This window comes from Glycine max, chromosome 4, assembly GCF_000004515.6.
Source record: "Glycine max cultivar Williams 82 chromosome 4, Glycine_max_v4.0, whole genome shotgun sequence".
Lineage (NCBI taxonomy): Eukaryota > Viridiplantae > Streptophyta > Magnoliopsida > Fabales > Fabaceae > Glycine > Glycine max.
The window spans coordinates 49,323,840-49,348,242 of record NC_016091.4 but is presented as its reverse complement, the minus strand read 5'-3'; the positions used below and the strand labels follow the sequence as shown (position 1 = coordinate 49,348,242).

The 24,403-nt window shown below is 32.9% G+C and overlaps 2 protein-coding genes across 4 annotated transcripts; one reads left to right on the top strand and one right to left on the bottom strand.

The window, feature by feature from the left end:
• Positions 1-2,518: 2,518 nt before the first annotated feature.
• On the bottom strand, positions 2,519-10,459 carry LOC100814864 (uncharacterized). Of its 2 annotated transcripts, XM_014774950.3 has the most exons (6): positions 9,234-10,459; positions 5,805-6,651; positions 5,013-5,252; positions 3,890-4,913; positions 3,534-3,617; positions 2,519-3,288 (listed from the first exon to the last, which is right to left on the bottom strand). In XM_014774950.3, exons 1-6 carry the CDS (start codon positions 9,766-9,768, stop codon positions 2,632-2,634), a joined length of 3,387 nt encoding a protein of 1,128 aa, XP_014630436.1. In that variant the 5' UTR covers positions 9,769-10,459; the 3' UTR covers positions 2,519-2,631. The 2 variants fall into 2 exon arrangements, with proteins under 2 accessions (XP_014630436.1, XP_003523374.1); XM_003523326.5 differs by having other exon boundaries at positions 3,890-5,252.
• Positions 10,460-18,205: 7,746 nt separating this feature from the next.
• Positions 18,206-23,905, top strand: LOC100809306 (probable plastid-lipid-associated protein 14, chloroplastic). 2 transcript variants are annotated; one of them, XM_006578848.4, is made up of 14 exons: positions 18,206-18,387; positions 18,983-19,306; positions 19,392-19,435; positions 19,516-19,594; positions 19,674-19,790; positions 19,941-20,123; positions 20,260-20,346; positions 20,842-20,945; positions 21,025-21,112; positions 21,666-21,746; positions 21,835-21,911; positions 22,251-22,386; positions 22,635-22,697; positions 23,194-23,905. In XM_006578848.4, the coding sequence occupies exons 2-14, from the start codon at positions 18,998-19,000 to the stop codon at positions 23,845-23,847; spliced, it is 2,022 nt and encodes a 673-aa protein (XP_006578911.1). In that variant the 5' UTR covers positions 18,206-18,387; positions 18,983-18,997; the 3' UTR covers positions 23,848-23,905. The 2 variants fall into 2 exon arrangements, with proteins under 2 accessions (XP_006578911.1, XP_006578912.1); XM_006578849.4 differs by lacking the exon at positions 18,206-18,387 and adding an exon at positions 18,406-18,808.
• Positions 23,906-24,403: the final 498 nt, after the last annotated feature.

Genomic DNA, 24,403 nt, shown 5'->3' with positions numbered 1-24,403 from the left:
ATAAACTTATATCATATAAACATAGTAGACTCAATCTTATAAAATCAATCTACTCATTTCCACATTTTTGTCTTATGTTTGAAGTTATAATTGTTTTACAAAGTTTTTCGTCATTCAGTTATTAACCTATTAGACCATGTAACCATAGGTCATACCAACATAAATTTTTTAATATCAAATACATCTATAAATAAGTTAACAAGTTAAGCTAAACTATCAAATATGTCAAATCAGATTTAAAAAACCTATTATAGGCAAACAGTGGAAAGAGACATTTGGTGTCTTTTTACCTATTTTAACTAAAAATAGAAAATAAAATAAAAACTATAAGTTAAAAAGTAGCGGTAGTTATTAGGATAGAAGTAGTAAAAAATTAAAAACCGACAAAAGATAAAATGATTTAGTGAAATATATACATCAAATAAAAGTATTTTCTTTATTGTTAATATAGATAAATGAAGTTTGGACCCTCATTTTTTTTAAAACAAATCAAACTTATTCAAATAAAGTCTTGTTCAATCTAGTTATTTTCACCCCTAAAATATACTTAGCAACCAAAGTGTACCTATAAGCTTAAGATAAAAGCAAGTCAGTTACGTTAAATTAATTCATTTGGGGGAGCTTATTTATAGTGTAAAAAATTATACAAGGTAACTTACGAAATAACTTATAGTATGTTTTAAAACAATTTTTAGTTTATCTTAATAAGTTCTTCATAACAAATTCTAAAAACAACTTACTGTTTACATGAAAATAATTTAACCTAATTTTCTCTTTTCAGTATAGAAAGAACTTATACATAAATAAGTAGCCATTGAATAAGGCCTTAAGCATAATTGGTAGTTCTTTCCCTTAATACTTTTATGTTGAATTTCCTACAAAGGTTATTCAATGACAGCCTTATATAAAGGACAACCATTATCATCATGCATGGGTAATATTCATTTTCTATTAATATTTTAAAAAAAAACTAAAAAAGTAAGTATGGAATATTATGTAGTTTAAAAGTTAAATAAATTCATTCAAACGATAAAAAAGATTTTTAATTTGTTGTTTGTTTATTATAATTTAAAAATAAAAGATCATGTAAATAGTATCGGAGTAAAAAAGAAATTTAAACTTCTATGTTATTACTTTAATATATTTTTAATAAATAATAAATATTTTTTTTGCAAATAAAAAACTTTCTAATTTATTAATAATTATTTCATTATAATTTATAATAAAAATATAACATGAAAAAAAGAAAAAAATTATAAGTTAATGATTATAAGTAAAAAAAATCAAGGAAAGAACAGAGAAAATAATACAAATAGAGAATTAAGAGAACAAAAAATCAAATTTTGTACTTTCCAAATTGCGAGCTATAAGCAAAAATCACACTAATACATAGTGAAGTGTTGATAATGTGTTGATAGAGCGTACACAACACGATTTGCATAGTACTCAAGTTAATTTCTTTTTACATTTATATTTCACAATAATTTACAGAAATTACTCTATCTTCTTTTTATGTCATGCTAAAAACCTCACTTAATTTTATTTTTTGTGAAAACTTTTCTAAAACAATTATATTAAATCACTCATAAATTAAGACCTGTGTCCATAACTTGTTTATAACTAAAACAATTAGACAACAATAAAACACGTATCATTTCTCCAATCTCATTCATATTTTGTAAAGATTTTCATATTAAGTAAAAAATCATTTAGTTACTTACATATGACTTTAAAAATTATTATAAAAATCAACAAATTAACATCTATAACAAATTATGACTCCATTTACATTTTCGTTGTATTTAAATTAAATTTTTATTTAACCTTCTGTAATTTTCAAATACCATTTTCACTTCCAACTTAATGAACTACACCTTAAATCAACCACCAAACAAGTACAACCAGTACAATATAAATATAACAACACGCCCTAACACTTTTAGACACTATTATTAGTCGAAATTTATTAGCAACTACCAAATTGTAGTTTCCAATGAATTTCAATCAATAATAATACCCACCCAAAAGAGAGTCAGAAAATGTATTGCAAAAATTTGACAACCTTCTCATCATGATTTGGTAAAATCCATGTTAAGACTCACTAATTAAAACATGAAACGAAGCCCACCATAATGAGAATAAAGATCATATCATAGTTAAACTCAAGCTTCAGCAATCATAAACATGCATTGAAAAGAGTATTTCAAAAAATGTATTACAAGCAAACTTGGTTTACAATAATCAGCGAAAAAAACAGATTGGAGAAAAGTTGGTTTTAAATAAGTCGTGGGTTGTAAATGCAAAAACGTGGAACAGAACCAGATAACTCAAACAGTAGTACCACTGTCAATTTTTTTGGAAAAGCATTTTTTGAAATTAAGATCCATTGCACTTATGCAGAAGGGAATGCAACTAAGATGAGAAACTTACTGCCACGGCATGCACGAACAGAAATGCTAAAATAGAAGTAACGAAATGCGAGGAAACTCATGCATGGGGGATCAGAAATGCGCTATTCTAGGGAATATGAATGCCATTTCCTTTTATTCTAGCTCAAAATGAAAGCAACAAAAAAGAGGGAGGAAATTAAAACCTGATGGATAAAAAGCAATGAAAGATATAGAAATTGTCTCAATGTGTACTTTCAGGAGAATGATGTATCCGGCTTAAAATTAGTGACTCAGACTCATTTGAACCAGGCATCAAAGCATCACAAGCTTTGGGAGACCCATCCTCAACAATTAAGGGATTAGGATTAACCTTTGTGTCACCAAAACCCAGCTTTTCATCTGCACAACGGGCAAAACCAGTAGTTTTGGCTTCGCTATCTATGTTATCTCCCTCTCCGTGCAAAGTAGGGGCCAACTGAGCTTCATTTTTAGCTGCCAAAGTGTAATCCTCCTTTGCATCCCCTGAATTCACCTTATCAGAAGTGATTTTGGGCTCTTTCTCTTGCAAACCTGCTACAGCTGCTTCTTGGTTCGCACAACCAGAAGATGGTCTAGACAGGCCAGTCTTGTTATGATCTTCCTCCATTTGGCCGTAGGTTTGATTGATCTCTTCCAATTGCTCCTTTGCAGGAGATGTAGTTTCCACTTTGCCTGATTCTAATGTAGGCATTGGCACATCTTTTATCCCATTGGATGCTGAGACAAAAACATGCCCATTCTCCAAACTAGGAATAGGAAATGACTCATCCACTTGCATCTGGTTGGATACCGCAATATCATCTACCTCCCCCTTGTTAAGTAGGTTCATGCTATGCTTCTTGTAAAGGTCTATGGCTCTCTGCAAATTGGAGAAAATTTCACTCATCAAGACTCCAGAATTTAGTATATTTAAGCATTCATAGAACTTAACAAAATGGACAAGTGTAGGAAAATAAAATTCTTGATAATGCAAATTCTCATTACAAATAAATTATTACCACAGTTGAAGGTTAGAGAAGAATATTGTTAAAATTCTAAAGACGGACAGTATTCACCTACAGATAATTTCTGTAACCATTAATGCAGCTGATCAAGTAGTTTTACCTGGAAGATAGAATTATCAATTTCTGGAAAAGGTGAATGCCTTGAAAAGGTGGCAGCATATTTCTGTCGTGTTCTTGAACCATTCTGTCAAATCACAAAACAGGAAAAACTAATAATGTCAGGGATGATTTGTTGCATTAAACTAATCGAGAGTAATAAAAAAGGTTTCAATTACACCACCAGTTCACTTAAACTAAAATCAATTCTCTAGAGCTTCAATATAAGGATATCAGCTAGAAGTTGCTCTGAATCACTTGTAAGTTATGGAAGGCATCAAAAAAAGAAAAAGCCTAAACGAAAGTCAATTATAGTTTAAGCACTGTATGTTTTGGAAGCAAAAAAGTTTTCTAGGATACCTTTAATAATAGTTCTGTATTGGCAACTGCATCACCTGTAGCATTCTTGTCAATATTCAGAGCACACATGCACTGGTCATACAATTCTGGCAGTACTAAGTCCACCGAAATGTCAAGTTTGGAAAGGTAGAAACGGCTGAAGAGGGAAGTATTGTCAATTGGCATCGAAGTGTCAGGCACCTTTTTAAGAACAGTTGAGGATGAAGAGTTCAATGGTACTTCTGCTGGAGAACTGAGACCGGACAACTTTCTTTCAGGAGATTTCTCAACAAGTTCTTCCCGGTTATGTTCATCCTGAGACATCTGACTTGTCTGATCAGTCAAACCATTATCAACCAGGGCAGGATCTGGTTCATCTTTGCAGGCAGGGGAAGGCAATTCCTTCTTTGAATCACAATTCTGCTCTTTCCAAGTCTCTGAACCAGATTCCCATCCATGACTATTAGTGGAATGCCTGTTCCTATCCCAATCAGAACCACCATACATGTGAGGATCATCTCTGAAGACACCATTATTGTTATCCCATCCATGCAAATGAGCAGTTCCTGTACCATCCATCAAATTTTGCCACCCAAGTGGGCGCAAATGACCTGGAAATCTGTCAGCATCAGCAATATGATAAGGAATGCCAGCGTGGTTAACTTCCATAGGAGGCCTAACACCAAAGAGAGATTGAGATGTAAACTGCGGCACCATTGTTTGAAAACCTCCATGAGCTGGCCCAGGGGGGAAGGGAACAAATCCATTTGGTACTGGTGAATTCCAGTTTGGAACTGCCCTCCAGGAATTGCCACCATGTCCTCTTCCAAATCCAGGTTCACTACTTCTTCTGTATCGTGAATTAGAGTTATCTCTAACATCATCCTCTAAAGAACCCATATAAGGTCTATCTAAGGTAGCCCTGAAACCAGGTGGGGGTGGAATCAATGATGCATTGCTCTGATTAGTCCTACCATATAAAGATGAATCTGCTTGAGAGGGCTCATCCAAGAGTGGTTTCTCTAGAGTAGACTCCCAGCCAAGTCTATCATCAGAAGTAGAGAAATCTCTTACATCAGTACTGTTCCTCCTTCCACTTTCATCAATTTCAAGATTCCGCTTAACACTACTTCTATTCACATACCTGCGCTCAATGCTTGTTGATGAAGGAGATCTTTCCATCAGGCCCCCAGGAGAAGCCTTGGCACTGGAAGATCTTTCAGTTGACAAGTCTCCAGCAGGACATTCATCTATTTTAATGGGTTTTTCCATTAATTTGTATTTAGGACCTCTATCTGATGTCCCAGAGTAACCCTCTCTTGAGCCTTTGGTTCTCTGTTCTACTGATGGGTCTCTGTACTTTGAATCTTCCGCTTTAGCATTTCTGAAACATGGGGAAAATGGAACCGGTTACTATTAATCATGATATAATATTCCCATACTTACAAGCTTATGCAAGCAAAAGTTAGACCTAACCATAAAATTTAAACCAAGCATGCAAAACTTTTTAAGTTTTAATTATAATAAATCAACAAACTGTTTAATTCCCTATTGGCAAAGGGGAAGTTTCTTCATTAAGCTTAAAAAACTCTCATTTTTATACAGAAGTGTAAAACCAAGTTATTAATGATATAAAATACCTTAAAGGTATTCTTTATACAGACAATGTCAGTAATCATAAATGAGTAGAATATGTTAATCATTGGAACTTCCTAAAAGCAAATTACACATGAAAATTGTTTTATCAGCAAACATAGTCTACTATTACATCAAAGCAGCAATGCCCTGAAAAACTAATGAAACCAAAAATGAATAAAACTGCTTCTCTGATACCCACCTGAAAATTACAAAGTGGGGAAGGGAATACCACATAAAAGTCAAGTACAAAATGAACTCACAATGGTTCAACCAAACTTTAAACAAAATTAAATAGTACCTATAGTCATCTTTGCCAATATGTGTATTTGAGGCAGGAGATGATCTGTGTTTATTGCTAGTTCCAGATGAATCTGCATGAGCTTGTCGAGGTTGAGATCTTCCTCTATCAACATCAGATTCAGCTCTGCTGGTGCTCAAACTCCTCTTCTCTGCATCAGGATAGTAGCTCTTAACAGCTCTAGATTTAGAGTCACTATAATCATCACGATCATCCAAAGTTCTTTTCTTTGTTCCACTCTCTTTGCCTCTACCACTTCTATCATCCACATGTGACCCATCACAATCACGGCGACGGTCACGATCCCTGTCTCGGTCACGATCATGATCTCGATCCCAGTCCCAATCTCGATCTCTGTCATAATCATGATCCCTGTCAATATCATAATCACGATCACGTTCACCGTGGCGTTCTCGATCCCGAACAGATTCCAAATCACGATCCCCGTCGCGATCACGGTTATGGTCCCTGTCACTCTCTGGAAGCCTGGTTCTCTTTTGGCGTGATTCTAGACTATTCTTTTCTTCCCTAGCATGTTTATCATCAGACCTAATGGTAGTATGATCTTTAGCAGGGCGCTCATCATGTTGCTTGTCATGTCGATGTTTGTTATCCCTGTCTATTTCTTCCCTATATTTGTCTCTATGTTTCTCCTCTTTTCGCCTATCATCCTTCTTTTTTCCATCCTTGGCAATGTCATCCCTAGAAGACAAATGCCTATCATAACCATCTCCAGCATTATCTTGATGCTTGTCACCATCACTATAGTCGTCCCTCTTCTTCCTTGTTCGCCTCTCAAGCTGATTATCAGGTTCAGGGCCTTGCAACTCATCAATTTTCTTTGAATCTGCAAAAAAGCATAGCCACATAGATCCACATAGATCAAAATCAACAAATGTCTTCTGAACAAACCTGAGTAAATTATATGAATGTATACAACAGTCCAGAACAAATTATGTGCTTCATATGGAATGTGTTACAAGAAAGAATATTAAAAAATAAGGACCAAACATTACACATCACAAACATCATTCAAGGAAGTGCTGAGCTTGGGACATTGCAAGTGATGTTATATATCAACAACACAAACAATTATTTAATTTTTCAAATAATTCACAACCAGAACCCCAGAGGCATGGGTAGAAATATAGCATTAATTTAACATCCCATAGTCAAACATAAACTATCCTAAAGTTTAATTAGACATTTAATCACAACCACTGGTTGAACAATATTGCTAGATCTATCCCAACATGATATTCAGTTTAGTTGGTATAAAACAAGGAGAAAAAATGTTTAGTTAAACTATTCAAATTAGAATAGCATATTTACTGACCGCGTATTCAAATGCTGCAGGGAGATTGCAGGACAGAATAATTTCACTAAACATTTCATGAAACTATCAAAACCTAATACGAAAGTAAGAAAAATGAAAGATTGCTACAAAAAAACAGCCGAATCCCGATTTAAAAGTACATGATATGATGCATCCTATGTTTCTTTCCCAAAGGATCAAAAATGATACTGAAAACATCCACAGTATTTCACAATCAAAATATTGTAAAGAGAATCTATCAAAGCATTATATCCAGAGAAAATATTGGTGTCATGTATGTATTCTTGAAGTATTTTTTTTCTTGATGTACAACGCCTACTTCCTAAGAAGATTTTTTTTCCCTCCAAAATAAGTTACTAGTCTAATTTATGCCACATTGATAGAAGGTAAACGTGATTGGAAGAAATCAGAGAGGACAGGAGCACTCTTGATCAGAAACACTGAGAAAGAATACAGAAAAAGTAAACGACTTCATTTGTGAAACAAATCTCTGCAGTTTCACTGCATGTCTGACAGGAAAATTGCCTACTAGATACCAGAATATAGCGCCAAATAGAAACCATAACAATCTTGTCCCATTTACAGATCTAAGGATAACACATTGTTCTTGAATTTGAGCATTCGGCTTCAACTCAATACACCAAAAAACACATAAATGCCCACTGCCAAAAGATAGTAAAAACATATGTTTAGATTCAAACATGCATGTACACAAGGGATATTTAAACACAAACAAGAATTATTACCCATGCTCAATTCACAACAAATTTTCAACATATAGGAAAAATAGCCACTCCATAGTTGCCACTTGCCAGGTTGCCGGCAAAATTACCTTTTCTATCAATAAAGAAAACGTGTAGTTCTCACAAGAAATGAGATTAAAGAACCTTGTGTAGCATCCTCTTTGTCATTGTTGCCACTAATTTTCTTACAAAATAATTTCAACACAAAAAAAATAAATTTATATGCAATCATATTAATTTATTCAATGACTAGTACTCAGGCCTAAGTCATGTAATGCCAACTACTCAAGCAACGAAAATTTGATATTTGGAAATAACCACATTTGATCTACAATATAGAAAACTTCACTTTGATTACCTTGGAATTTACCCAAAACCAATAAATATATCCCCCATTACCACCTTTAAATTTCCCACTCAATGATTCTTAATTGCTTTTAATTGTCAGCCCATATAGAGTAGAAAATAACCCATGCCATTTATGCAAGATTTGCATATATGAGTGACAAGTCCAAGCAGAGAGTTATGAGATTCTGTCCTTTTATTAACTAACAGAGAGGTGTGTGTTATGAGAGAAATAGGTACAAAGAGCATTTATAATTTATATAAATTTTGAGGAAGCAACACGTATCATAATCCTTCATAGTAAAATGACTCTCACATAAAAATACTCCCTCCTGTTATTGAGAAAAAGGTTTGTTATATAATTTGAATTAGTCATCCAGGATAAGGTATTATTTTGATATGTAACTTGGATTATAGTGACATTATTTAATCTAATTATAGTTATAATTAATGATCAACTCGGAACAGCATTCATTTCTTCTACATCCAACCAATGAATTGAAACTTAACATGAAGTGTTAATTTATCACTTCATTTAACATGTAGAATGCAGGGAACTGCCTAGAATATTCAACTGTTACAGTTTGTTCTCAAAGGAGAAGGAAAAATGTAACAGCATTTTTAATCTGCCCAACCTAGAAAAATACTTGTATTTGACGTTTAAATTAGCAGTCATCAGCCGCTAGTCAAATTGGTCACACAATTCCAGAACTGCTTAAAAACTATCTCCAGAGAGAGGCAACTCAGAGACATAACAAGAAATCATCAAATGGCTTGTCCCAATTGTCGCTAAACTAAAAGGAAGTGCCTCCACAATTAAAAGGCTTGTCCTTTTTGTTTTGATCCAAATAAAACACAAAAAACTGAAAGCCAAGAATCAAACCCATTACCATGCCAATCCTTCTTAACACACAAACACACGCAAAACGTGCTTAAGTTCAGTTCAAAACAAGTCATGACATTATAAATGCAACAACATCAATCAATTAGGTCAAGTTACCTTACCATTAATTTCAAAGACCTGCTTGGATACACGCTGCTCTTGCTCATCAACCGATTCCTCACTCCTACCACCTTCTTTAAATTTCCTCTCTTTCTCCTTCTCCGCCGCACCCTCCCTGATTCGCCCCGATGCCGAATCCCTATGCTTCCCATCCCCTTTCCCGCTACTCCTCTTCACCTCCTCGCCCTCACCGTACACTCCCACGCTCCCGTCCCTCCTCCTGCTCTTCGAATCCCCCACCGTCTTCGACTTCTTCGATCCCTCTTCGCCGCCATTCCACCGGTCTCCCCCGCCTCCGCCGTCCTTGCGCCGCTTCGACGACGACGCGTACTCGTCGGAATACTCCCCGTTCCCGTGCGCGTCCTTCGAATCCGGCCTCCGCTTCTCCGCGGAACTCGAATCCTTCTTCGCGCCGCCGCCGCCGCTCTCCTCCTTGCTCCTCCGATCCTTGGCGCCGGAATCTCGCTCGGAGTCGGAGTGCTCCCTCGCGTCACGCGAACTGTGCTTGCTCGATTTGTGCTTCGAACTGCGCGGCATCGCGGAAGCGAGACGCGGAACAACAAAACCCTACCCAGCGAATTCGAATCGGGAGAAGTCTGGTGAATCGGAAACGGAAACCCTAATTTGGAAGGAAACGAGTAACAGAGAACAAAACGCCGGAGCCCTAATAGAGTGAGTGAGACAGAGAGAGACTCCACACACTGGATCGCGGAGATCGAATGTGAGCGAAATTACGGGAAGGTCCAAGAAGTATACACTCTGGTCGGTTAGGGTTAAATGTGGAACAGCGCGTAAATGTTCTTAAGTTGAACAGTAGACGAAAAGCGAAGGACTCTCTTTCTCTTGGGGTGCGTGTATGTGAACTTGTGAAGGGTGTATTTTTTGCTTTATCGGCGTTAATGAATAATGAGAAATGGAGGGGAGTGGGGATAATGGGAAACTGTGTGCTTTAACGGAAATGCCCTCGTTTGTTTGGCCTTATGTCGGTGGTGTCCCTGTGCGGCGCGAGTTTCGTGTTTGGTTCACGGTGCTGTTAATTAGGTTACGAAGCTCTCCAATAGGAAATAGACACGGCGTTTCGTGGTGGTGCTCGCGTGGGGTCTTTAGTTTAAATCTCCTTCCTTCCATACATTGCTTTTCAAAACCAACACTGTTTATTTCCATATCCTAAAAAAGATGTTTATTTTGTGGAAGTTTTATCTTTAATTAATAATGACATGGAAATATATGATTTTTCACACTCTCACTTTATACATTGTACACGTGATAAACTATAGTTAAATTTTGTGCTTATCTAATTGAATAATAATATTTATCAAACCTGATAAAGATTAACTTATTAATTGTCCTCCCAAAGCTCGTCATGTATGCTTTATTGTTGAAATCCTCCCAAAGCTCATCATGTATCCAAACACATTACTCACAGTTTTCCTACAATACTGACGTACTTTCAATTTTTACAGGCAGAGACAAATGCTTTTTTTTTAGCAGGTAGGGAGACAAATGCTTATTATAAAGGATAAATTTTTAATTTACTTCTTATATTTTGCCGTTGTTGACAGTTTTATCTTTGTATTATCAAAATAATTAATTTAATCTATAAATATGAAAATACGTTAATAATTTAGTTTGATTTGGATTAAATTGTCACTAGACTTTTTTTAAAGATTGTTTTTAAATTTACAAAAATAATGAGTATTTTGAGAAAAAGATTGTTCTTCTTGATTCCATACTAATACATTCTTATGCAATGGTAAAATAATCTCTAACCAATATAATTTAATGATAAAATAATTTAAGATAATTAAGTGAATTTAAAAACACGCATTCAATGAAAAGAAACTTTATTTCTTTGATTTCATTTTAAATTCAAATCTAAATAATACAAAATTCTAGACAGCAAAACTTTGACAAATTTAGGAATTATGATTATTAACTTAAAATCAACAAATTGCTTAACCAATTAATTTCAAATTTCAAATCCTTCAAAGTTCAAACCAATTTATGCACTTGAAAATAATTAAGATTAAAAAAAAAACAACAAAGAAACCAATGGTGAGAAAGAGGCTCAACTCGTCGTTGCTAAGTATGCTTGTTCCCACCCTTTGCATTGTCACTAGCCAATGGCGGACCAATTTACATGCATTTTTTTGTATACATTTCTTCCTTTTTCAATTCTTAAACCCTCCAACCCAAAGAAAGCCTCAACTTTAATTACATTGTAGCTTCTTAGGATCAGCCCACCTTTGTCATAGAGTAAGATCATCACAAGAAGGTCCCTTGTGAATTCAACTTTTTCATTTTCAGGCACTGACTCAAACCCTCATCTTTGGCTCCTTCATAGCTATAGAGCAAGATCATTGCAAGAAGGACCTCTTTCAATTACACTGTAGCCTCTTACGATCAGGCCACCTCTACCACAAAGTAAGACCATCATAAGAAGGTCCTTCGTGAATTCAACCTTTTCATCTTCGGGCTCTGACTGAACCCCTCATCTTTGACTCCTTCATAGCTATAGAACAAGATCATTACAAGAAGGACCTTTGCGAACTCAACCTTCATATACTTCGAAATTTGAAATTAATTGGTTAAAGAGATTTGTTGGTTTTTAATTAATAATCCTAATTCTTAGGTTTGGGGTTTTGTGGTTTAAGATTTTGAATTGATTCATATTTGGATTTAGAATGGAATTGAAGAAGTAAGACTTCTTCCCATTTAATGTGCATTTTAAAATTCACGTAATTGTCATGGACCATTTTGCCATCAAGTTATATTTGTTAGGGGTCATTTTGTCGTAGCATAAGAACGTATTAGCCCTAAATTAGGAAGAATAACCTTCTTCTCATAATACTCATTATCTTTGTAAAATTAAAAATCAACCATTAAAAAGGGTTTGCTGACAATTTAGTCCAAAACATTGTTGGTTGACCTGGAACATTCCTTACATTCATGGATTTGTTATGTCACCATCAACATGTCACATATGCATTCAACATTAACAAAAATAGAGATGACTTTACAATCAAACTAAATTGTCAGTACATTTGTATATATGTAGACTAAATTGATATTTTTCATATTTAAGGACGAAATTGTCAACATCATTTGTATATTTGTGGATTAAATTAATCATTTCTATAGTATATGAATGAAATTTTCAGCATCTGCAAAATGCAAGGACTGGAGTAAGCATATATCCTATTATAAATGCTTTGGAAATTCATTTACTTTTTATATTATAATTAAATTTAAATGTTCATTTTTCAAAGAGTTATGCCCTTTTTATTAAATTATGGGATTTCCTTGCATTAAATATCTATCTTAATTTTTTATTTTTCAAATGCTTTTACTTAAATATAATTTCAATTTTAGTTTTTTATAAGTATATCAAATGGAATATATCTTGGAGAATCATAAATTTCATAACCTATGTTCTGATACCACATGTAAGTCTTAAGGGTTTCCTAAATTAACAATTATAAAAAATCAATAGGATCTTAAAATATATGATATTCACAAATAATAGATAAACAATACGTATTTTTCTCCATAATTAAGTTTCTCTCTGATGTACTTTGATTCATTGAAAGAGGAGAGAAACAAAATTTTGTTTCCTTTATTATTTTTTATGTCTCTCTACGACGTTTGTGATGATTAGGGGTTAGAGAAAATATTTTTTTGTCCCAAATAAGACATTGTTTCACTTTAGTGGGTATTAAACCTTTTTATAACCATTACTTCTATCAAGTAACAGTTATCTCTAAAAACTTTTCATATTTACTTCAATTTCAATTTAATCCTTAATTATTATTTATTTATTTATTGATCCCTACATAAATCACATGTCTCTCACATAAGACATTAATTCTAACATCATATACTAGATTTAATTTTTTCAATTAAATTATACCATGCATCTCTTCCCTTTCAATAAGAATATATAGGAGTGTCTTTTTGGATTTTGTTGTAGGCTATACATGAGTTATACATGCCTACAAGGTATCTCTAATAATATAGATTCTCAACAATCAAAAATCCCATCTACCCTTTCTTTCAGTTCAGTTCAAGTGCACTGAACCACTTATCATAACAGTTCAATTTTATAAAACTGAATTTAAGAAATAATAATTAGTTTTTTTACAAAAAACAATTCAATTTATTTATAGTTTAGTTCAATGCAGTTTTCATATCGTTCAATTAAAAATAGTTTTTTGAATACTCCTAATTCATAATTATAACCACAAAGAGACCAATTTTTTACTTAATAATTTGTAATTCATAATCTTTTTGTGATTGTTGTGTTATTTTATAATAATTTATATATACATATATAGACTTTATTGAATCTATATTTTTTTCTACCTTCATTATTAGGTTGTTATACCTTTTGTGAGAAATTTTGTTAGGGACAAAATCTACCTCCAACTTGTACTCAGTCCTACACACCTCCACCTTGATCGCGTCCTTTAGCTTCATTTCTTTGATGTTGGAAAAAATTCAAGTTTTATAATTAAAAATAAAGTCAAATTAAAATATATAAACAAGGAATAATTCCTTACTGAAACTAACTTTTGGATAAGCTTAAATTCAATTCTAAGATTCTAAAACTTGATATATAATTACGTCCATATGCTCCGACATGAAAGTCAACTCGTTCTCCTCTTTGAATAACTCCATATACTTTGACATGAAAAGTTATGCCCGGGCCCGACAATCACATGCGCTAGGTCTTGGTCTACAAGGACTATGACCACATGAATATGTATAACTTGCAACCACCTCCTGGTGTGTTTAAGTTTGTGATAGGTTGTTGAATTGGGATTTAGAATTAGGAATTCCTTCGAAGAAAACATGGCCATGTTTATATCTAGGTTGTAAGAGATTAAGATAACACGTTTGGTAACCTGTGATTGTTGTGTTATTTTATAATAACTCTACACATACATCATCTTTATTGAACCTATATTATTTTCTACCTTAGTATTTGTAGGTTGTTATAATTAAAATGGGAAGTGAAATCAATATGTAGAGGGTACAACACCAAAGATAAAACTAAAGACGGAGTTTTTACCCATTTTTTTTTCTTACAAAGACTGTGAATTAATTGTTGATATTATGTAAATATATGTAGGTAAAATTGAAATAAAAAGCTCTTAAAGAAGCCTTGATAACTCAATGTAGGCGACTACTCAATATTTTTTGTTGATAATTCATCTAATAATTCATATTTTTTTTAGTTTGATCAATATTTTTCAAATTAAAATTCATCTAATAATGAAAGTATAATTACAAGAAAGTGAATATTTTTAACATTTTTTAAATTTATGTTGTTACTTGTTAATTAATGTAGATTTTATGCAATTGATTTTTGTTTTATTGTTTGCAAAAAATATAGGCTTGAATGATGGATACTGATAATTTGACATGAGACTGAAGTAGGATTTTCTAATTAAAATAACAATGCAAATAAGGAGTTACCTATTTTAAAATAAATTATCAAACGATTTTGTAATTAAATTATTTTTAATCGTTAGTTAGATGTTAATTTTAAATGTTAATTAAAATGTAAAAAAGAAAGGAAAAAAATATATGCAACAATAGAGGATTGAACCAAATGGAAACTGAAATCGTGAAATAAATTCGGGGAACCGCAAAATCCCAAATCAATAATTAAAGGGAGAGACAAAAAAAATACAATTTAGCCTTATTTAAATTACCTAAAATGTGCAACATTAGATTTCTTGATTTTTAGTCATAAAGTAGTTTTGATAACTATTAAATTAATAATTAATACTTTATTTTACATATATGATTATATTGTTTTATCCAATAGTGTACAAGCCAATGAAAATTTGCTTTCTCAACTATAATGTGATTCATTTAACTAGTTTTTAGTTTAAAAACCAAGTACGAATATACATTATATTTATGGTAAGATAATTTCAAACCTATGTAGATGAAAAAGAGTGAGTATTGCGAATAAATGTTGTCAGATCATAGAGATACTATGTTTTTTTTTTAAAAAATGAAACTCCTGTTTGGAGGGAAGAAGGAAAGAGATAAATAACATCTCATACATCATATGCATCAATATATATATAGTAATGCCATGCCCCCCTGAATTTTTCCTATATAATAGCACGTCTCCTGTTGTTGTGCGTCTAGTAGTAAAGTACAAACCGTTCCAATTCCATATGCTGAGTGTGTAAAACTGTTCCAAATATAATACACACTATAGATTATTATTTATTTTTTAGAGAATCTGATCTAAAATTTATATTTGATAAAATTTTAGTTATTAATATTACATAATCTATTTTGTCTCTTGATTTTTCTCTCTCTCTAAACTATTAAATCAATAACAATGTAATCTTATTTAAATATAATATTTTATCGTATTTTAATTACTATGCAATCAGTTTTTTTTTTTTTACCAAATATACAATCAAATTTTATCTTTGGTTTTTTAAATTATAAAATCCATATAGCAATTTTATCTTTTGCAAAAGAAATCTCATCTTAATATTATATTTGATTAATTTTAGCTATTATTATATAATCAGTTTTTTTTCTTTAAACTATAATTGTTAAAACTTTATTTTTCTTGCAAGTTACAAATGAAGGAGTTTTTGTTTCTCAAAGTGTCATTATTTCTAATCTATGTCATTGGTTTGTTAGTACTAGAAAAGCACAAGTTTATCCTCTTGTGTATAGGATGATAACTCTTATTCTCACACTTCCTGTGATTTACAACTACTACAGAGCGATCTTTCACAGTCATGAATATAGTCAAGAAGACTACACTTTGCAACAAGATGAAAAATGAATTTTTGACTGAATGTTTGTTAATATACATTGAAAAGAAAATTACTAGAAAGTTTAATAAAAATGTTTCGTGTTTTGATAGGTTATTAATGTAATTAATATTTTGAAACATCAATCTATGAGTATTTTGTGTACAAATTGATATATATTTGCTAGATAAATTTTATTTTTTATGATTACCCCTGTCATCTGAGTCTTGGTCTACCCCTGGTAACAACATGGTGGAGGACTAAGCATTCATTTTATGAGTTGTGATATGAAACATAACCACATTGATTGTCATTCATATGTCTATGCTTGTTTTCCTAGCCTAAAATTATATGCATCATTCATATTTTTCTCTAGTATTTTTCTCTAACTAGCGTTGTTTCCTTGACTTTTCCAATGGTTTGACATTATTCTTCTTCGAAAGTAAAACAAAGCCAATATAATGTGAACAGATTTTTAAGCCTTCATGCCCTTATTGTTATCCTGTTGAGTAAAACACTACCAAGGGGTATAATAGTCCATTGCGGTTCATTATTTTAGCTTATGAGGTGCACCAAGTAAAAAATGATGTGCATTAAGTAACTGTCTAAATTTTGGGACCATAAGCCCAACATGATTAACGTGCAATGTTCGAATCGGCCCACACTTGCTTTGTTTATTATTTCCATTCTATTTTATCCGTCAGAACAGTTAAAGAGACATCAAATAGCATCATAAAAAAAAAAGACGTCAAATATACTGTCGTTATATGAAAGATGAACTTAGAACCACAAATGAGGAAGATTCATTTTAGTCGTACAATCATAATCCATGTAATTTCAACGTTCCATGCAATGAGACAGAGATGAAAGAACCATCTGATATTATTGCTTGTAGATGCGGGACTATAGCAAAGGTTAGCCTTTTTTAAAAGTTAGAAAAACTATAAACTGGAAACGAACATATTGAAAGAAAAAGTCTGGAATTAACGTGTTTCTCTTGAATTCTTATTGAATTATGACCTAAGATGACAATATCTATGATGTATACTTTTTATGCCAAACATGAAAGGAAAAAAAATGTTTTTATAAGAAAATCAATTTTAAATAAACATTATTATGGATTCTTAGATGAATGAATAGTTTCTGCTGTAAAAAAATAAAAATGAACGAACAGTTTCTATGCTTTTACTCATCCAACGAACCTAATTGAATCTTGGAAGCATAGACTTTGACTCTTTGAGTAAGTTAAAGTATCCAGGAATAATAATGAGAATTAAATGCCCGACTTTTCAGACAGTTTGAGAGCTACAAATATTTCATTTTTAAGTCATTTATAAAACTAAACAAATATTTCCACCTAATATAGATAGCAACGTGATAAATTTTAAAGAGCAAAAGACAAACAAGATGCAATTATATATGTTTGTTGTTTGGTTTATGAAAGAAAGATAAATAACAGCAAGTAAAAAGAAAGTGAAAAGAAGAGATAATGAATGCAAAATGAGATGATTGTTAGAATGAGAGAATAGAAAGAAGTGTATTTTAAAAAAAAGACAAAAAACTAATAAAAATGAGATATAATAATTTCCATTGTATATATATGATGTACTAATTATAAATAATATAAAAAATTTTAATCGTTTACTTTTTTTTAGCTTTCTCTCCAAACTATAGAGAGCAAATTATAACGTGGGACTTCTAGTTTTTCTTTCTTTCCTCTCTTATTTTTATATGTACCAAAAGAAGGAATTTTTTTTTTAAAGATGTGTATTAATTTCCTTTCCTTTCCTTTCTTCCTCTTTTCCTTATTTCAAACAATATATAAAATGGCTCAGCCAAATAAAAAGACAGAGCACAATTTGAATTTTCACACAAATTATATATCAATAACATTTTCTAAAGATATAAGTATATATTTTATTTTTGTGAATTAATATTTTGTTTTAGTGAACTTATAGATATTTTTTTAATTGAAAGTAAAAAATTATTTTCTAAAAATATTAAAAATTTATTTAAATAAATAATTTGATTTCCCTACGCAAATAATTTTCTTTTCAGACTGACTTAGAAATCAAACTACATAATTAAATTAAAAGACAAGACAAGCCTTATCTATAAATCTGTCACACCTCCTTGGTTGGTTCCACAAGAAAGTCAGAAGTACTAAGAAGAGGTTAATGGTCGATGGATAAATAAAAAAATAGATATTTGGGGGAGGCAGAAGTTGACGTGCGAGAAACACGTGGGAAAACGTTTCGAGCATTCCCTCGCATGCAACTCTCACACGCTTCGTTTCTATATGTAGTTATGTACAACACTTGTTCTGCATCTCCATGCTCTTATCTTGCCGTTTCTCATTCTGGTAATTCATTTTCAATTTTCTCCGATTCCCCTTTTCTTCCTCCTCTTTCCACGTCCTCAATTTCTAATTCTCTCTCTCTTTTTTTTTTTTGCTAAATGCTTGTTCCTTTTCTTATGATGCTTGTATTTGGATTTCACCGTCTGTATGCTTAGATTACTCACCTTGTTTGTTATGGTTGAGCCAACAAGTAAAATGTTTTGCAATTTCTTATGTTCTTTTACTAAAAAAAAAAAAACAAAAAAAACTAATATTAGTTAATTGCTCCAGAAATGTGGGAAATCATAAATAGGAACTTGGCACCTTGGTCAAAGTTGGGAATTGAGTTTGTTGTTACAGAATAGAGAATTATTTCGTCAATTCAGGCATGCGAGGGAAACTGAGGGTTGATAGTTAAAGACAATCACGTATTTTGTTGCTTTCTGTATGTATCATTGAGCCGGATTATGTTCTTTTTTTTTTGCTTATGCTTATCTGTTAAATGGGATGTGAAGTTAGTTTCTTTTATGTCTGTTATGTTTTGTTGCACCATTGATGGACCCCCTTTGAACTTTGAAGATTTGCTGATACATAATGTAATCCTTTCTTTTTTTGGCAGTCAGAGGTCTGATCGATGGCGCTTTGTAGAACTGGGCCGAACCCAATTCCGGGGAGTTATTCAGCTCAAAATTTGTCGACAAAACTTATTGTACCTGCTCCCCTGCGTTTTACCAGACAATTCTCTAATTTAGTCAGGAGAAAGCGCAAGGGAGTGTGCTGCTCTTCATTAAGGAATGCTGCATCTGCATCTTCTAAGGAGTCACTGGAAGATGCTCCAACTACCTTGTCAGTTTGCTTGGAGGAGGAAACAGATCATGTTATACAGTTCAAAATGTCAGACTTTAAGATTTTAGATACTGTTAGTGTTGGCCTTGGCGGGAGGGTATGCAATTTAAAATAAGTTTATGATGTGTCATGACTGGATAGACTTTTTAATGCTGGTCTGATTGATTTAAGTTTTCCTGTAGCCGGATGAGGTAATTTTTGAAGGCATGGTAAAGGATAGTGGTAGGTAAGTTAATTCTTTGTTTGGTTCAGGTTGTATGTTTAGTTGCAATCATAACATCTGTATGTATTCATTTTCCTCTGCAGCTCTTTGTGTAACACAAGAGTTGTACTTCGACAGCTTTCCAGTGCACAAGCTCAGCGTCGTGGGAAACGAGCAATAGAGGTATGTTGATCTTTTAATATCACAATTTAAATTGTTTATAGTTATATACCATCACAATTCTTTTGTTGTCACCTTTCAGGTATTAAAGAAGCTGGTTCGGCGTAAACTGCTGTATCATTCTTACTCAATGCAAGTTCATGGTTATATCTCTTTGCCTGCAAGTGATGCTAGTGGTTCATTTATCCTAGTACATGGGGTAGGTGTTAATCTTTGTAAGATTTATTCTTTTAATTCTTTCATATGTGCTTGATTCTTACTTATTCTGAACGTTTGCTCTATTTGAGTCTTTCTGCCACTTTGTAAATAAGAAACTGAATGTTTTTTTTAAAATTATTTTTCCTTGTAGTATCACGGTAGTTTTTCTTTGAGACACTGGCTTCAACAGTCGGATTGGCTTCCAACTTTGGAGGCTACTCTTGCACTGGATGAAGAGTCTGTTAGGAAGGTAGGAGAAGATTTCACTGGAGGTCCTGCAGTTTCTAGGCAGTTGCGACTTGTTCGAATATTGATGAGGGATCTTCTTATTGGGGTATTTTTTTTTTCCTTTTAAAAAAAAATCCCTTAATCTTTTCTTTGAATGAAGACATTTTTACTTGTAAGTGCTTTGTATATACTACATAGCAATAGGAGAAATGATATTCTCTTCTGTTGTTTATTTAAATTAGGTAAATTACTTGCACAGCCATGGTCTTGCCCATACAGAGTTGAGACTGGAAAATGTTCATATAAGTCCAATAGACAGACATATTAAAGTAAGCATTGTCATTCTCCTAAAACATTATAATTATGGCATCTTTCTTCATCCATTTTCTGTCTTTTCTGTGGATTATATTTTCTGTTTGCCTGATCCTTTAGGTGGTTTAATGCATTTATTGTGCTTTAAACTCACAGAATGTCACAAAGACAAACCTAGAATTTTGTTTTTGTTGCTGATTTGAAAATTATTGTGATTCCACACAATGAAATGATATATTGTGATAATTTGCTTAGCCATTTATATGCTAAATTACAAAAGTAGACTAGAATCTATCACTAGAAATTCAATAAATGTGGGAAAGGAAAAATAACTGATAGGATGAATGATATGGACTTGCTGGGTGGTGATTTCCGGAGGTCTAATGTTTCTTGGCACTGAAAGTTTGATGCATGCAATCCAAATTGCTGGAAATTGATAATTGTGTCTTTTGATGTATAATCTGTTCAATCTTTCCTCATGCTCGGCTTAACCTTGTGAGTTTACTTAACAGGTAGGTATATTGGGTAATGCTGCTGACTTTTACAAGGATGGTTCGAATGGTAGCTCTTTGGACAACTTGGACAGGAGACAGATGATGATTGCATTTGACATGAGGTATGGTCTTGGAATTTTTCAGTGAAGTATGTTTGGAACTATATAATATTTTTGATACCTGGTTATCTCTGTTGTAAAGATGCATGGGCTTCATAATGGCTAAAATGGTAATGCGGGAACTTATGGATCCTTTGATTTTTGCAAAGTTCAAATCGTTCCTCACAAAGGTATGAAAAGCTAATTCTTTTATTCAATTTTAGCCTCTTGAATGTTTAAAAAGAACTCAAGCTTTTTTGAAGGAAAAAGAAACTAGTTGACCTAAATGCTCTAGACACACACATTCATTGATAGCAGCTCATAAACCATTATCATGAAAATTTGAATTGAGCAGTTTCTGAAATTAGTGTCATTTTAATCAAAATTAATGGTTAATGATCATGATCCGTAGCAGATCACTCAGGAAAGATTAGTTGAAGGACAACTGTAGGTGGATACTCATCCTGAAGTTAGCATTGTGTTATATATCTAATCTTACCAGAGTAAGATATTGGGTGACTTACTTTGACAATCATCTGTTTTCTCTAAATTGATATAGAAGTATTTTACCAGACTTAATCCTTTCTTTTAACAAATATTTCATTTCTATACATCACTTTGTCACCTTTTTTCAGATACCTAATACATCAAATGTTTCTATGCTGCCTATTCTTTCATCTATCTAAAGGAAAGGGTCATGCATTGATGTAAACTTTCTAGTGATAATTTATGTCTCATCTTCAGGGGTATGATCCTTCATGTCTGCGAGAGTTTATATTGGAAATCCTTGGCAGAAGTTCCCCTTATGGAAATGCTGGATTACAAGTAAGTTTATTCTTCATTGAAAGATGCTTGGTATTTAGAGTTACATTCTTGTTTTCAAGTCTTTTGATGCCTTTCTAATTTCTTGCAGATACTTGATAGGAACTGGGGAGCTGGTTGGCACCTTTTATCTTTATTGCTTGCTACTAAACCTTCTCAAAGGATAAGGTATGCTATGAAGAAATATTGCTAGTTGAAAGTGTGTATAATTTGTTCATCAATGCTCCCATATTGGGCTGAGATAAATTATATCTTGCATGTGCGTCAAGATTTTAAAAATAAAAATGGTAGTGCCATGAAGAAATTTCTGGTATAAAAAAAAGTCATAGAGAAAAAGTGTTTTAAGTTTCTTTGGTATTTTAGGAGGCTTGATGTTTTGGGAACATGTAGCTAGTTTCTCAGAATTTGTTAAAACATGAATATAAATGGCATTTGATTAGAGATACTAGTTTGATTTGGCCAAGTTTATAAGTTGTACTTGTGTTAACCATGTGAACTTTTATATAGTTGTTTGGATGCTCTTCGACACCCATTCCTTTGTGGGCCAAGATGGCGAGTAGTCCCATCAATGGATATTATCCGATGGGGTCTGGGTTCTACTGCAATGCGTATTAGGGAGAAGTACATCTATCGTCAGCCTCAGGTATTCATCCAACGATGCCCCGTATATGAAATATACCCTTTTATTTCCTTTTGAGTTCCTTGATGCTTGTATAAGAGTTTTTATATTTGTTAGTGTCTGGTGTCCACAAATTCTTCCTTACTAATGTTTCTTTTCATTATTTGTTTACTGTCCTTAATGTCTTGATGGGAACATTTAACTTAAAGAAAATTAGTAATTGGAATATATGGAATACAAAGTTTGACTAATGGGTGTTTTCTATGTTTTAGCAAAGCAGGCTTGCCCACTTCATTGACTTAATGGAGATGTTGAATCCCCATCCACAGCCAAGGGTAATTTGTGACTAAAACTTGTGTATTTTTCCTGATTTTGTTGTTTCTACTATTTTTGCTTTAAGTTCCATTTCTTTTGTTGCTATAGTAAAATAGTTAATACCCAAGCCAAGAGCCTTAGCCATTTTTGCCTGCACTTTTGCTTACCAATCGTTGGAGTCGAAAGTAAAAAGTCCCACCTTGGGTAGAATAAACAAGTTGAGCAACATATGTGTGAAATGTCTAAAGATTTTAAGTTGGATGTGGTGTTTAGTTTCCTTGTGTAGTTCACTTGTGGCCCATTAGTTAGTGGAGATTTCCCCAGTGCATCCACGATAAAATAAATAAATACAATGCTTGATGGCAGTAATTAACTTTCACTGTTTGGTATTACTAAGTATTCTTATTAATTGGAGGGATGTATACCATGACCTTAAAACTTGGTATGAATTCTTTTTTTAAATAAAAGAATTTTTTTAATGCTTATGCTAATTTGTGTCAACATTCATGTCTGCAGAACTGGTTGGAGCTGCTTCCAGGCAAATGGCGTCTATTATACTCCACTGGGAAGCATGTAGGCCTGACCCTTCGCCAACCTCCTCTCCGTGTACTCGTCAGCGACGTGCATTTAACCGTGACAAGAGAATCAAAATTGAAAGATAATCTTTCATTTGGCTCTGACATTGGATTCTCTGTAATGATTGGTCAGGACTGGCCTCATGACAAAGCTGGTAAGAGTGGAAGATTGCAGGTGAATTCTTTATTTACACTAAGATCTGGGAGACGGTTATATCTGAAACAAGACAAGACCACAGAGAAGTTCTTCTTTGGCCCTTCCAGCAATGTGGAGGCTTTAGCTCAGAAATTTAAGGGCAAGAAATGGAGAAAGATAGTCCCTTTCAAGGAGTTTCCATCAAGTCTTCCAGCAGCCAAGCTTGCATCTGGTGATATTGATGTGAGAATGAATCTTGATGATCCATTAAATCGAAACGTTGATACTGCGAGAAATGTTCTACAAGAACTAAGAACACAAATTCCACCAGAAATATTTGATTTGTCAAGGCTTGTGTGTGGAACATATGTGGACTCAAGAATGCTTGTCCTACGAGGTGTTAATGGATCCGCGCTCCTATTTACAAGGTCTTTTGTGGATAGAAACGGTTCTAGTTAGTTGTTGCTGTAGCAGATTCAAAATTATTATTTGAATGCATATTTTTCCTTTTCGATTAGCTTGGTCGATTGTGATCTGAAATGAACGATTTCCTCCCATGCCCCAAGAAGTAGTTGTCCCTCCTCAAGTTCGTTTCAACGTTAGATGTAAAATTGTATTTTTTATATTAGTTTTGTCTGTAATTATAATATTCTTTCAAAATTACTCTAAGTTATTATTCAGATTAATTATATCCTTTTTTTTACTTAATTATTTTTCACCTAAATAATTAATGTACGGAGAGAGAGAGAGTAATAGTAGTGTTTTTTTAACCTATGCCATGATATTGTTTACAAGATTAATTTCATTAGGAAACAAGCAAATATTTATGACGGCAACGATTTTGTGATTTAGCGATGAATAAACTAATTTTAATAAATCGACAATTGAGCTGTCCATTTTTTCTTAAGCATTTGATAAGTAAAAAATATATCAGATTTATTAAAAAATATATATCTATAGTGATTTTGAAAAGCCTTCAAACAAACATCAAATTGAAACAAAAAGGTCAAATCAC

What these genes read in the sequence shown, in the direction of transcription:
- LOC100814864 (XM_003523326.5), bottom strand. Translation starts at nt 9,768, where the DNA reads ATGCCGCGCAGTTCGAAGCACAAATCGAGCAAGCACAGTTCGCGTGAC. An exon ending in GCAGGTCTTTGAAATTAATG is followed by an intron (nt 6,652 to 9,233) that starts GTAAGGTAACTT and finishes GCTTTTTTGCAG; the next exon opens with ATTCAAAGAAAATTGATGAG. An exon ending in ATTGGCAAAGATGACTATAG is followed by an intron (nt 5,253 to 5,804) that starts GTACTATTTAAT and finishes CCCATGTTTCAG; the next exon opens with AAATGCTAAAGCGGAAGATT.
- LOC100809306 (XM_006578848.4), top strand. Translation starts at nt 18,998, where the DNA reads ATGGCGCTTTGTAGAACTGGGCCGAACCCAATTCCGGGGAGTTATTCA. An exon ending in ATGATTGCATTTGACATGAG is followed by an intron (nt 20,946 to 21,024) that starts GTATGGTCTTGG and finishes TCTGTTGTAAAG; the next exon opens with ATGCATGGGCTTCATAATGG. An exon ending in AAACCTTCTCAAAGGATAAG is followed by an intron (nt 21,912 to 22,250) that starts GTATGCTATGAA and finishes ACTTTTATATAG; the next exon opens with TTGTTTGGATGCTCTTCGAC.